The sequence below is a fragment of the Aphelocoma coerulescens genome, chromosome 1A (genome assembly GCF_041296385.1).
Source record: "Aphelocoma coerulescens isolate FSJ_1873_10779 chromosome 1A, UR_Acoe_1.0, whole genome shotgun sequence".
In the NCBI taxonomy this organism is placed as follows: Eukaryota; Metazoa; Chordata; class Aves; order Passeriformes; family Corvidae; genus Aphelocoma; species Aphelocoma coerulescens.
Genome location: NC_091014.1, coordinates 34,451,841 through 34,466,827, shown reverse-complemented (window position 1 = coordinate 34,466,827; position 14,987 = coordinate 34,451,841). Strand labels below are relative to the sequence as shown.

The 14,987-nt window shown below is 39.9% G+C and overlaps 1 protein-coding gene across 9 annotated transcripts in view; it reads right to left on the bottom strand.

Annotated features, from left to right (window-relative positions):
• Positions 1-14,987, bottom strand: part of SRGAP1 (SLIT-ROBO Rho GTPase activating protein 1) — a 145,649-nt gene that overhangs the window by 16,309 nt on the left and 114,353 nt on the right. For 8 of the 9 annotated variants that reach the window (XM_068998347.1, XM_068998354.1, XM_068998397.1 and 5 more), the window contains exons 13-16: positions 12,187-12,247; positions 11,948-12,025; positions 10,289-10,423; positions 6-111 (exon numbers count right to left, since the gene is read on the bottom strand). In XM_068998347.1, the coding sequence (XP_068854448.1) occupies positions 6-111; positions 10,289-10,423; positions 11,948-12,025; positions 12,187-12,247 (380 nt within the window). Of the gene's footprint in view, positions 1-5; positions 112-6,056; positions 9,150-10,288; positions 10,424-11,947; positions 12,026-12,186; positions 12,248-14,987 lie in introns of those variants that run through there. The other variant, XM_068998409.1, reaches the window with a different exon arrangement.

Here is a 14,987-nt window from a genome sequence, read left to right as displayed (position 1 = left end):
CTTACTGATTGAGGAAGGCGAAGAGGTATCTCATCACTATAAGGACCGACCTGGGCAAAGTAAGGAGGAGTTTGCGGATGTGAAGAGCCCTCTCATAGAGATTGTCTATTCCTGCAAACAGAAGAAAGTATTTTATGTTCCCTTGTTTATGATTGTCTAAAAGAGTATTTAGCCAATTTACTCAATTTACTTCAACCCTTTATTATCACATGCCTCTCTAGCCAGTATTGTCTAATTTTGGCCTATTAGGAAAATAAGATCTAGAAGTTCTTCTCCCCCTCATTAAAACCACATAGTTTAAAAGTAACAGTTTCTAAAGAAGATACAAATCTGTCTAAGTCAAATGCTGGCCACTTGCTGAGCTTGACAGCGCACAAAACCACAAAATCAGTACATAAATAACCTGAAGGAACCAAGGAAAGATGTTTGCCATTCATTTCAAATACAGGTGCATTCTCTTTATTTGAAAGTTCGCATCAGATATATACTCCAATCATTGAGCTTCTCTAGTAAGTTTTCTTAATCAAATGTCCAGCTATAACTCTCTTATTGGCAAAATAGGAGAAAGGCCTTATGGTTTTTTCGGTATGGAGCCAAGAAACACAAAGATTGCATTTTTCTCAAATGATTTTATAGCAGTCCACTGATACTCTTCTGAAGTGGTAAAAAAAATCATCTGATAAAAGCACCAGTTCCTAATGTCTTGTAGGAAGGATGCACTATCTTCTATGTTGGTCAGAAAGACCATGTGGGTGCAAGTGGGGCAATGATGGGATAAAAGCTTGAACATTTTCAGAATAAGCACTATCTCAATTTTTAACTCAGTGTGTTTTCTGTGTAAATGACACAGTTGGAAACAACCTAAAATTTCAGTAAGGCTTTTTATGTCAGCCAAGAAAGCATGCTGCAATTAGCAACATCTAGGGGAAACCTTAGCAGATGAAGATGAGAAATCCTGTCCAGTGGCACTAAAGTGGATATTCAAAATTTTGAAAATCAGAAGCAGAAGCTGATTCCAATAGCTGAAAAGCCAATTGTACCACAAAACATGGTATTTATGACTACACAATTAAAATAATTACTTACATAAAAATGTGGTAACTGTAAACAAAATTACTGGTGTGTGTTACTTATGTGCTCTTTGGTATGGCTATTTCTACCAATCATTATTTATTTGCAGATGCAAGATGTGTGTTGACTTACATTTCTTAGAAGAACAACTGGTAACTTATTTTGGTATTAAAAACTAAGCATAAGCAGAGCATGTTGGCAGCAAGACTTTTGTTTACCATGTAGAAGTGTTACAGTTCACTAGGAAATGCCACTGTAGCAAAAGGGTGTGAGATCTGCTCCCACATCAGCATTCACAGGAGATGCCACTGGCTCAGCACCACTGGTGTGCTGCAAACAAAAGTTTCTGGGATGGCCTCCATCAGAGTTTCTGCAGGAGAACAGCCTACCACCACTTGCATGAAGGATGCCCATTTGGATTATGGTATTTACTACAGGAGCAGAATAGCAAAACTCTGGCAGGAAGTAAAAACCTATTCCCCAGCAGAGCCCCTGAAGGCTGGACAGTGTCCCTGCTGAGCTGCTGCAGAGCTGGTAGGGAAAAGGACTGCTGACAAACTGTATTATTTATTACCTAATGAGTCTCTGAACCCAAATACTAGCTGGAAATCCGTTCAAGCCATTACACTTTCTCAAATGGAAAAAAATGGTACCTGAAATTTATTTTTATGTTTCCGTTAAACATGGACTGCATGAGTCAAGAAGCATTTCTGGTTACTGGTTAAGAACTGGTGTCCATGGCAGGGACATGCTAAGTTCAGGAGCTGCCTGCACAGAGAGGATCCACAGAGCAACTACAGCTCTCCTCTCCCATTTCAATGCAGGCCACATCTTGGAGATGTCCATGCTGCACACCCTCACTTCTGCAATGCAGTGCCACACTGCTGTTCTGCACAGACCACAGCCACCAATTTTACTGCAAAACCTCTCTCCACCTGCCTCATCTAAGTCCTTCCCAGTGGAAGAAGCAGTTCAGTTCCAGTTCTCTGAACAAAAGCAGCTGCTGTTACAGTGAGGGTGCCTTGTGAGTCTCCACTTCAGCTGCCTTTCCTCCTGACACGCCTGTCTGTAAACCTCTGTAAGAGGAGTTGTAGGTCTGGGTGGTTTTGAGCCTGTGCGCATGTGTGCAGGTGGAGTGAGGCTGAAGGAGCAAGGTCCAAAGGAACTTTGGTTACATCTTTCAACAGTCCTGATTCAGCAGCACTGTGTGCTGCATGTAGGAAGCTGGAGGGAAGTTTTGATGCAACACCAGGACTTGCCTTCTGCATTACAGCCTTTCTGGCTAATGCCTTGTGCTACAGTCCTGCCTCCTCCAGACAGTTCTGGAGACTGGCCCTGGGCCAGGTTCAGTCATTGCTGAACTCAAATCAGACCTGAGAAATGCACTGGCTGGGACCCAAGGTGGGTTGAGCAGCTCCTTCGAGCAGTGTGCTATCTGTATGGCTGCAATAGCTCTGTCTAAACTAGTGAGCTAAACCAGGATGGGGCACACTGGCAGGCAACTACGACTCAGTAGTTACCACACTCTCCAGTGTGCTTGTGGTCTCTGCCACCTACAATTCTTCCAAGCAATTCCTAGGTAAGTTTAACAGGATGCATGAGTCAGAAACTGGTCCCACTAGGCAGCACAGAGACGGCAGAGTAGGTACAGAGAGTCTGGCTGTGTAGAACTATCCCAGCTGTCCTACCAGGAGCATGATCAGTACTAAGCACTAGAAGTGACCTGAACTCTAAACCGAAGCAGTTACAAGCCATACACGCTTGAGTGAGATGTGTTCCCAATACTTTCCTGGTAACCTGGACCCAGCTTCCATGAAAGTCCCTTTATTGAAAATCCAAACTATTGTTGAGTGTTAAATTTATGTGCTTTCCACATTATTTCAAGAGGCTTTTATTTCCCAGCACTGATTTGGTTTAAAGGAGCTAGGTAATGATGTAATGTATTTGCACACTGCTTTCAAATGCGGAGCTGAATTTCACCACTGCTTGAGAGTACGCAGTACATGAGTGTTTGGGTATGTAGGAAAGATGGAATGAATACAGAGCAATCTTTCTACATGCAGGCAGAAATAATTTGCAGCTCTGCTTCTTCCCATGCAGAGGAAAGCTAAAGCATTGTTTTGCCTCCAATGGCTTTGCTAAAGAGAGCCTCAGGGCAGAAGGGCCATCCAACCTATAAGCTGGTTGCTGCAAGGAAATACTGGCAAAGCCAATGCTGGAGAAAGCTGGCCATTATCTCCCCTCTCACAGCACTTCTGTTGGAGATCCTCTTTTCATTACTCTGATTGTTTTTACCTGAGTGCCTGGTGAGGTATTACCCATTTCTCAGCTAAGAAAACAGAAGTGCTTGATATTACATGATTTGTCCTAATAAGGCAATTTAGCTGCCAAGCTGAAATAGAAATCAGGGGATTTGAAAACTGGTTCATTACTCCAACGATATGATGAGACTAATATTCCCAAGGACAAGCAAGAGGACAAGCCTCTGGCAAGGCCAAACACACTGAGAACTAATGTAGTTTTCCTGACTGTGGAGAGAGACAGGGAAGAGAGATCTCTACGAAGGACAGAGGAATATCAACAAATCAAGACTAACATCAAGTAAATACCACACAGTGAAATGGTTATTATTTTCTAGTTCCCAGTTCTCAGAGCAAAGCAAAACTTTTGGAGCTCTGGTCTGACACATCTGCCTTCCAGACCCATCTTGGCCATGGGGGTCAAACCCACAAGCAGAAGAGTTTCCTGTCAGCAAGATGAGAAGCTGTTTGGTGTGGGAACACTGTGCTTCTGTCAAAGCAGCTGCACAGGAGATAGTTGTAGGTGAAGCAAGAGAAGGGGAAGAAGCCAGCTTCTGGAGTTTGATGACTGCAGCACTTTGTGGAAGAGCCAGGCACCTGAGCCCAGAACTATTAATGTATTTTCATAAGACAAGAGAGGAACAAAGTACCCTAATAATATAAGGAATTTGATTTTCTGTGTATTCGTAACATTATCTAGGCATCTAAGTTTCTGAGGTATTTGGGATCTAAGAAGCCTCCAGCTACTACAAAAAATTAAAATAAAAAAGAGCTCAGAGGACTCCTCAGAGGTCATTTAAGTCTACAATCTTAGCCTCTGACTTCACTTTAATCCCCTCTGAGAGGTGTCTGTTCCACTTGTTCATAAAATCCTCCAAAAAGGCAGATCACAAGCTCCACAAGAAAATCTGCTGAGGTGCAATACAGCATTGCTCTTAGAAAAGATTTTATTTACTGATCTCACATGGACTTACTCTGCAGATGCTCCATGTCCTTGACCTGGATGAATGAATCCAGATGAGATTAATGTCATTGCATATATTTATCAGCTAGCTGCCTCTTTGTCAGCCACACACTAAGGACTGGTTCTCAACTGCACGAGATAGACATAAATCCTAGGCAGTCAAGCCTTGAAAAGTGTGATCTTCAGTCTCCAAGAACACTGGAACCTCTTCTGGAGAGGCAGTGTCACCTTCACTTACTGTAGAGACACACAGAAACAATGAATCTCTACTTTTCCAGGAGAAGTAACAGTTTTAACCACCTGGTCACTCATGACGAGGTTTTTGCAAAGGTAATTCTAAAGTGAAACGGATCAGAAGTGAACAATCTACCACAGAAGAGTAAAGGAAACCTGAGAGGGGAGAAAACACAATTACTAACAGAAGCCCCCAAACACAAATAAACAAAAACTAAATTAGAAATGAAAATAGGGATATATTCATCCTAAATAACATTAAGAAAATGTAAATTAAAATGTAAATTAAGCAATTAAGCAAACTCAGGTAGTGGAGCATGTAAAAGGCAACATACTCAAATATATAGATGCAGTGATGCAGAATAAAAGCCTTTTGCAAGAGAGCAATTACTGGTGGTTTCAAAGTATTTTGGGCCAAATGGACAGCTGCATATGACTCTGTTTTTTTAATTTAAAAAAGCAAAGAAAGCACTGTATTTGGTCATACACATGGCCTCTCCTGCACTGGAGGTGAGACATTGTTATCCAAATGAGAAGGTTCAGCCTGGGAGCAGGCAGAGCTCAGAAACATCAGTTATGGATTGTGGATGTTACATGAACCTCTCTTAACAGCTAGCCTCCACGGGCCAATCTATGTGAACAACAGGATTGCAAACATTTGGCAAAGGGAAGATATTATTGATCAAAAAATATAGAAGAAAAAACCTGGTGTCAGAAACTAATGAATTGTGTTACAACTAACATCCAGTGCTGTGCAAGGTAAGCATATTTCACAAGCAAGGGTAGCACAAAGGAGGAAGCAAACAATGGTAATGTAAGATGTCTCTCTACTTTAGGAACACGGCTGTGAAGGATAAAATCCAATGTAGTATCTCTTTGTGGGGGTTACTTGCTATTCCCACTCGGTGTGGTGCCTACTAGTAACAGAGTGAATGCCTAATGCATATTTTACACACCCTGTGGATGTCAAATGGGACGGAGTTACACTTGCAGATGTAATTTTTATGGTCAATTTGCAGCTGACAAGTTATCTACATGAATATGTATTAGTGCTGAAGTTAACAATTTGTGCCTCTTTTCATTTTGGTAGATGAGTCCAATCCAGCTCAAAGATATGTATATATTAACTCAGCAATGCCCCTTACAGCTCTTTTAGATCTATTTAAGAAGGCATTACAAACCCAGCAGTCTTCACTGTCGCCTAGGCAAGAAAACACTTCCCACTTTGTTGAAACTTTTTCATGGAGAGTTGACAATTCAGAATAGTTTTTTTACTTTTTAAGTAGTGGGCAATAGCCTAGAAAAGCAGTAAAGCTATTTTCTTCCATAACATTTATATCTTTAGGTAAACAGGCACCACTGGTGGCAAGGGACTAAAATGACAAAAAGCAGAAGGAAAAAAGATGTAAGTTTTCATTCACCTTGCCATTTTTGTCTATGAAATTTAAGGCAAAGGAGATGAAAACATGAAGAATTGGAATGCTCTGTGTAGACGTTAAGCAGTCTGAATAGCTGAGGTGGGTCTGCTGCTGCATGGCACAAATGTGAACCTGAGTAAGTCACATGAGTAAGAGCTCCCACCAGAAGAGAAACTGCAGTCCCCCAGCAGCGAATTACATCCAGCCATACTAAGCTCAGCTTCTGTACCTTCTGCCTCCTTGTAGCTCCTGTTACAAATACTTTTCTTGTCTTTGGCCCAACCTGTTTCAACAAAGGGGCAGAAAGAAGTGCAGTGCAACTCTCCTCCTTCCTACCCCAACCTTGGATTGTCCTCTGGATTACAGAATGCTGCTGGGACCAAGAGTAGCCACTATTTAAAATGAGAATGAAGAATTATGGCCCATAATCAGATGGATTCTTTATGTTCTGTTCTACCTTTCATGCTTGCTCTGGCCCAGCGCATATAACTTGGCCCAAATTTTATCTAAATTAGATCATAAGCTCAAACAGAATAACACTGTTCTCATGAGTCTAATTAATACAAATTGCCATAAAAATCACAGAAATTTTGTATTGTTTCCACTGTATTTACAAAATGGAAAGCATTAACTCACAATGCTCTATTTCATTTGAAAATATATGCATAAATGTAAAGGAATTTCTTGGTGGCTGTACTGAGGAGAGGTTCATTTTGCAGCTGTAGCCTCAATTATGCCTGACATCCATAACTAAATACTTTAGTTTCAAGGGGTTTTTCACTGGCAACATTACATTTCCATATAAAATGTGTGACATTCTGCCCTTTTACAGTTTTATGTGAACATTAACTTTACAAATTTGCTTTCTCCTTCTCCCCTTCTGTAACAATTTCTGCCAACGATTAAGAAACCACACTGACATTTATCTTGAAAAACTATTTGAAAAGAATGTTTATTCCCTTCCTCACTATTTTTCAGATCATGAATGCAATATGAATTAAGAGTATTTAAAAACACTTAATTAAACAAGTGAAAGTTTTCTGGACTTTATGTATCAATTGTGATCTAAAGAAGTTACACTGACCTAAGTTCTCACAGAAACCTGTTCCCTTAGCAGGACCTTAACAGGGCCCTGTTCCCTTAGCAGAAAGACCAAGATACATAATATCTGAGGCCACATAAGCACAGAAAAAAAACCTAACGCAACTATGATTGATTCAAAGTCTGAAATGGAGGAGAAATCTTGCCTAGATGATTTTCCTTTTTGCAAGATATCCAGTGTTAAAGTTAAAATATAGCAATGCAAATAGTTTTCTAGAATCACAGTTTATGATAACATGTACCATCTAGGTGTTACATAGTATATTTCGAAATGCTTGCTGGTTTGTTTTGGAGTTTTTTCCCAATAAAACATTCTCTTATTCCTCGGAAGTGGTGCACCGTTCAATGAAGTGTATAGAATAGTACGCAGCTGTAAAAACACTCCACCTCAGGCTTCTCAGATAACCAGAAGATGCAGCCACACAGCCCCTTGTTCCCAGCATATGCTTCTGGGCCTGGCTCTGTGTGCAAGGCACAAGAGCTGTTTCTTTCCTCATATTTCATTCTAACTCCTCCCTCTGTGACAACACAAAGTAAACTCACCCCGGTGTGCTCAAAGAGAAAACCCCTTTTGTCCTGCCTTGGCCCACATTTAACTCTCCTCCCTGTGCTGAAGGCATTGATATGCCATTTCAGTGTGCCCCTAATGATAACCTTGTGAAAACCAAACCAAACGACAAAATCATCCCCCCCCATGCTTCCTCCAAAACCTGTCAGAAAACAGATCTTGGACTCTTTCAACATATTATCACGAGGAAAATCCTCTGCTTTCTTGTACAACAGCAATAGCAGAAGTCAAAGCTAGCAGAACTACTCAGTCATTACACCTTGTTTTGACAAACTGTCATAGAGATGATAACCCAGATTTATGACACCCTCAGAGAACACTCAGTCTAAACCAGGATCAGATGGCAACACCTCTTTCTCAACAAACATTTTAAAATGTTGTTGTGAAAAGCAGTGACTTTGTTCCAGGCTATTGTTGTTCCTGATTTCAGCTCTGCTGGATGATACCATTATTTAAATAAAAGGTTGTCAACTCTTTCACAAGAAAATAATTCACTGCAATAGTTGGACATTGTCTATGGAAAACAAGATCTAGTATTAGGGATCTATTATTCACAGCCATTTTCCCTGAAGTTCTTAACAACAAAATAAATACCTTTTTTGGGACAATTGAACTGGAACCCTCTCAGACAGTGGTGCTCTGAAAGGTTGCTGAATCACTCCTACCTGTGCAGGTGCCACATACATCTATCTGCTCAGTCCACTGAACTTCTACCCCTCTTTCCAAATACCCCATTCCCTCTTCAGTCCCTTCAGTGGTGAATGAAAACTCTTTGAAATCATCCAGGTTCCTCTTCTTGGAACACATTTAAAAGGCTGTTTTGGGCAAATATCTTTGCATCTCCTGAGCATTCACTTGTATAACCTCTGTAAACTAAACACTCATTCTTGGTATTTTACAATTTAGTTTACAATTGTATTTAAAGCTCTTCAACACAGCAGACTGCAATACCATCTCCACATGTAACAACCACCATTTATATTTTTCTTAATGCTTAGTCAAAATAGTGAAGACATAAAGAGATCAAATGGGCAGAATCTGACAGCAGAAACTTTGAGAAAGAAATCTGGTACAAATGTTTAACGACGAAAGTGATTAATCATTTGAACATCTTATCCAAGAATGTGGTAGATTTTCTATCAACTGAAGCCACTAAATCAATAAATTTTTCCAGCAGATATGCTTTAATTCATCCAGAAGTTATGGAAACCGGTGCAGGATTACTAGATAAAGTTCGATCATCCCTGTCACATGGAAAATCACTGAGTCAAAATGACCCTTTTTTAGATTTCAATTTCTATGACTTGCAGGGATTTTCTGGGCTGTGGCACCACTGTTAGCTAAAGCTGAACTGAAGCAGAACCAGGACTACGCTTCCTAAAAAGACAGTGTCCCCTCAGCATCAGAGATCAGACTGCTAAACTGTGGTTTTCAGGTCCTTTAGGACTCCTCAGTGCCACCAAGTCTGTAAATAGCAACAGCTGCAAAAAACCCTGCAAAAAAAAAAAAAGAAACACAAAATATTGTACATATATGTGGTCACAGTGATCCACGTATTTGTAACCTCCAGCAGGAGTTACTGCAATCCTCCTTACGTGGGAAGCAAACCACACACATTGTGTCCCTCAAGTAGAGAGCTGAAAACCCCACCTGACTGCCAGCCTGGGACACTGTGCACCCATCACTTGGTGGCCCTGCCTGCTGGGCTGAGACCTCTGCCAAAACAACAGTTTGTAGAGCCTGCCTAATTAATATTCCAAAGGACTGGCTCTCATTACCTGCGGAACTGCCTCTTTCTCCATTTGGTTGAAGCAGGCAAGTTATAAAGGAAGGGTAGAAAGGAAATTCCTCCTCAAAGCTAGCTCCTCTGACCACTGTGCCCACAGGAAACAGCAAAGTCTACCAATGGTTGGCTTGGCCTCACCCCTCAACACCTGCAGGGGTCAGTGACCTGGGTCCCTGAGGTTTTGTGCATGTCAAAGCAATTCACTCAACCACTGACAACTTTCCAAATTACTACAACCTCTCTGTGTCTGGCTATGAGCACCAGCAGCACACAGATCATGTGATGCTCCTCCAAGGCATCCTATTACAACTTGCGTGTGGGAAGGCTGACCAGGCTCTCCCACAGACAACACTCAGCTGTTCCACTCTATCCCTGCACTGAAGAGTTTTCTGGGTTGGATCGGTTGTTTTGAGCTGAGCACAATAAAGGTCCAGAATCACACAATGTTGAGCAGTTAGTTACTTATTCACCAGTGCTGACCCCAAGCTGTGGGGCATGAAAACCTTCTTGGAAAGTAACACAATCTGTTTGCATGCTCATGACTTCATTCCCTTCTGTCTGCCTCAGTGCACAGAGGAAAATAATAATGCATTTAAATTTAACTATCCCTTGTACAGCGAAAGATATTCTTCCTGCCCTATTAAACAAAGAATTGTACTGTACATTAATCCCAGTGGAAAAAGGGAACAACCACAGCTGTGAGAATGACTAACAGCTGACCCAGACTACTACACATGGCAAACAAATCATCTCAGGAAAATCTGTGAAGTTAGCTCTTTTTTCAGGCTACTACTGCGTTATCTGAAAGTAAAATTCTATTGAGAAAAACCAGAAATTTCTACTTACTGATACAAGAAATAAGATCATTAAATCTTTCCTTAGGAAAGACAGGATTTTCCAGCCCTCGGAAATAGAGCTTCAGTACTCCAGCAACTGAGTTAATGTCATGGTTACTTTGGTCATCTGCCAAAGGATTTTCACCTTAAAAAGTAAATAAAGTGAATGAAACACACATGCAGGAGCATTCTTGCATGAAACATTTTTATAAGTGAGTGACATTTTGGGTGGTTTTTTGTTTTTAGTGTGTGGGAGGTGGCAATGCAAGCATTCAAGTAAGATAATAAACACTGATGTAGAAATCCCAGACTATGATTAAACTAAAAAAAGGCAGCCTAAATAAAGCTTCCTTAAAATTACATAACCTAGTGATCTCTTAGGTCCTGAACTTCCAGCTAGGTATTTATGGACATGTCATGATTTAGAGTTAGTAAAATAAAAAAGCCAAACGTTCTTAATTGAATAGAGTTTTGCAGACTTTTCTTTGGACCCCTACATAAAGCAAATGGAGTTAGAGCACTCATTGAATTGAAAAATGTGTCTTCATTCTAAAAATTTAAAACATCAGGAATATATGCAACCATTTGGTTGAAAACCTAACTGAAACCTCAGCCACGACTGCACTATTTTATTTATGTAATTTTAAAGGCTTAATCTTTATTTTGAAACGCTTTAAAATGTATGGATCTGCAAGGATAACACTACCTAGGAGGAGCAGCTAAGAATAAGCAGATTTAAAAGCTGCAGAATAGAGGGATGTGGCTTCACTTAGCAAGTGGAAACAGCTGCTATATGTATCTTGTCAAAGACAAGATCAGGTTTAACAAGATATATATAACTAATATATATAAAAATACTGTGCATATTTTCTCATGCTTTCAGTCACAAGACTTCTTGCTCCAAGGGTTTTGTCATTAGCATGATCTGCAAAAGTTTTAATTTTCCCTAGAAATTAAAAAACCCCAGCTTTTAAGACTCAAAAAAAGGAATGTAAGATTTAAAAAAAATGTAACAAGTATTGCTTTAACACAGTCAGAGGACTGCTGGACCCTGGTTTCCCTAGCAGAGCAACCCTAGGCTGGGAGTTGGAAGCCACTGATGTTTAAAAAGCTGGTTTTACTTCCTGGTATTTTTCATGTAATTCCTCCTCTGAGGCTGAAGTTTCCTTTGGGAATGAAAAATGGAATGACCCTTTTTTTTACCCCCTATTTTCCTGGATCGTGATGCAACTTTGGCAGAAGGACCAGAAAGTTGAGCACTCATATTCCAGAAGATCAAGCAACAGGACTTTCAAATTGCATTAAGTAGTCTCTTGAATCAAATTAGACTCATTACCTTTCTTTTCTGAGGATCCTTAAAATAAAATACACAGAAACTATTATTTGCAGTTTACCATTAACAAAAAACTAATGTTTACAGTTGATTCAAGAGTCGTGTGTCTTGTCTGAACAAAATAAGAAAAACCCTCAAGCTCCTAGGATATAATGGGGGGATAAACATGCACATGTCATCATTGTACTTCATGTTTAAGCATGTGATGGCACAAAGTTTTAGGTGCAGTACACACAGTACATACAATCTGTTTAAACAGTCAAGAAAATAATTAGAATTTAGAAGATTTTAAAATGTCAGATATTAAGGTGCTCAAATAAATGAAAATCCAATTACCTCTCTCAAATGAATTTTTAATATCATTGACTTCCACCTGGGAACCAGACACTCTAAAAATTCCCTGATGCTGAAGACCTGCAGAAAAGATGGGAGACAGTGGTGAAAAATTAATTAATTTTTAAAAATACTTTTAACCTCTATTTTAAAAACCACTTGTAGTGCTAAATGAGGAATGTAAAAGATATATGAAAAAGTCAGGGCAGTAATGAAATGACATAGTTTTTTTCAGAGCTTACCATATAAGTTTATAAATCTGATACAGCTTTCCACAATAAGAGGAATGACTTGCCCTGAATCCTGCAGAAACAAGAGCAGAACGAGTGAGCTGTAGATCCGAAAGAGGAAACCTCCCTACTACGGCCTAATGTGAAAATGCACTTTCTTGGTCAATCTAGATGGACATACAGTGCTGGTAAAAAAACACCTAAGTAAAAATACCACTTCTAACAGAGTTCTCTTCCCATTTAGGGAGGGAAGAAAAGGAACAGGTGAAGAAAAGAATTATGGTTCTTAAAATCCTTTAATCAGGAAATTCAGTTCTCTACCTCTGTTACCATATCTGGCTAACACTGTATGTGACATCCAGGCTCATGCATGCATTTTAGATTTTTGAAGCAAAATGAGTTAAAGCAGTGAATTTGCCCTTTAGAAAGATTATTACTAAGAATAATAATTCATGATGAAGATGATCCCTCTGCATCAATTCAACTGACCTTTCTTTTCCTGGTGGAGAAAATCCTACGTGGACCTAATTATACAGGACTTAATTCCTCAATGTGGGGGTTTTTTATTGTTTGGTAGGGTTTTTTTGGTAAAAAAAAAAGTTTACGGCAAACAATTTGCAAGGCATTTCTGGATTTGCTGGACTATCGGAAACGTTCTTGGAGCAGAGCCACTGAATGACATTGCATGGGGTACCAGAATGTCTCCCTCCAGACTGAGAGCACTGCTATGTGCTCTGCTGGGTTGTGTGCCCTACCATGGGGAGATGATGGCCTGGCATGTTCTTTCTGGCTGCTCTAAATGGCTGCTAATCACCGGGTGGTGAACTGCAGCTACCTTGAGCTGAGCATGTGGCTCAGCTGCTTCTTTTCTAGGCACAAAATTACTGGGAAAGGGAGGTCACAGCCTACACCTCCCCACCTGCCACTGGCAGAGTTCAGGAATCACAGCTCCTCATCTCAACAATGATACAGCAGCAGGTCTGCAGCTACATTTTCAGTTACACAAAAGTGTTTTAAAAAAGGATAAAAAACATTTGTGATGGAAAGGGGCGAAGATGACTGTACACTAATTTTCAGTGAGTTACTTGTCTTTTTCTTTTAAATTGCTTATTTTCTGAAAGAATCACTGGAGTCCTTTTGTTTTGGCACTTTAAAAAGGGGATGTTTTAACCCAAGCACACTAGTGACCACAAGTCATCAAATACAGATTAAAGACATAAATAATATGATTAAAAATTAATTGGAAAAGTTGGTGCTTATGCTGCAAAAATTAGTTTCAAAAGTAATCTTAGAATTTCTTGTCTTAAAAGCTGTAATTTTTATTTCCAAATGCATTTCCAATATGTAAGTGCTCAGAGAATTGACTAATTAATTTGAAAGTTTAGTACAAAAACAGTTTGAATTATAAACCATGAATTCAAAAGCACCTTGTAACTCAGAACACACATTTCCTCTTCTAAGTTAGTACTTTGTTTTCATACTAAACTACACTAATGGGAAGTTTATGAATCAAGCTCAAGTAGAAAAAACTACTAAAAAAGTTTGAAAAATATTACACAGTGAAGCAATAAAACATTGCACTTCCTGAGGTAACCTAACCCCCTCATCTTACGTATACTCTGTGCTGTTTTAGTGGGGCTTACAAAAGACTGTTATCACTAACTATGCCATTTAAATTGTGGCTTGTTTGTCTTTTAATTCAAAACCTAGCAAAGACTGGCTAGCCAAGAACCAGTAATGGCTGCATTAGCATTTCCTCTTTGACTTGTGTCACGGTTTGGTAACAGCTAAATAAAAAACCCCTTGGAACACATGAGTTGTTAAACCCAGGAACATCATCATCTTCACCAACACTGAGCAGCCTGGCTCTCCAGAAAAGCAGAGTATTAGAAAACATGCAGAACATGCACCCACATCTCCTGTTAGTACACTGGTTCATGCAGAGAACATGAAGCCTAGGAAAAGACAGTGTTTGCAGTAAGAAATTACAAAAAAAACCCCAAACCCAAATCACTTTCATACCTGGTTTTGGAGAATCTGTTCAGAACCACACAAAACTTTGTACTTAAGTAATACCCTGAAATAATCTAAACTATCAGCTTTGCCTTTTGGATCTAATCAAACAACAATAATTTGAAGTAACAATCTGTGCTGGTGAGTGTCAAGAACAGTGACCCTACTGCTACTGTGAATTTAATCTGATGTGTGTAGTCAATGAATGTATGTTTGCGGCTAGTTATAATTTCTTATGATGCAAAACTCTAACAAAAAGCTATTTGGTGTGATACTGTATTTCACTAGCCGTAATCCTTTTGTGCCTGTCAAAATAACTCATCTCTATCAGGAATGACATGGTCTTTGGGCAGAGATGCTATCCTAGGGTAGCTCCCACACTGGCAAATCTGTCATAAGGCTACCAGCTTTTTTGACCTCTTTCCTTTTGAAAGACCAATTATGTAGGACTCCCCACTTGCAAGTAAGTCCTGTCACCCACACTGCCATGTAGTATAACCTTTGTCTCTGTGAAGGAAAATGATGAGGTACCATGCCTCCTGATTTGCTTTGCCCTTCTCTAGTCCGGGGGCTTTCATTGTGAGAATTTCTGCTTCCTTGCTTACTTTCACCCCTAAGTGTGGATGCTGAAAAGCTTGAGGCCGAGAGATTTTCCAGCTCCCAGCCAGCATCTGTGCGAAAGCAGGACTTTCACACCAGTGCTGGCAGAGAGCTGGAAAATCTCTCGGCATCAAGCTTTTCAGCATCCACACTTAAGCAAGAAACAGCTCATGATACTCATCTATTTCATCATGCGATGA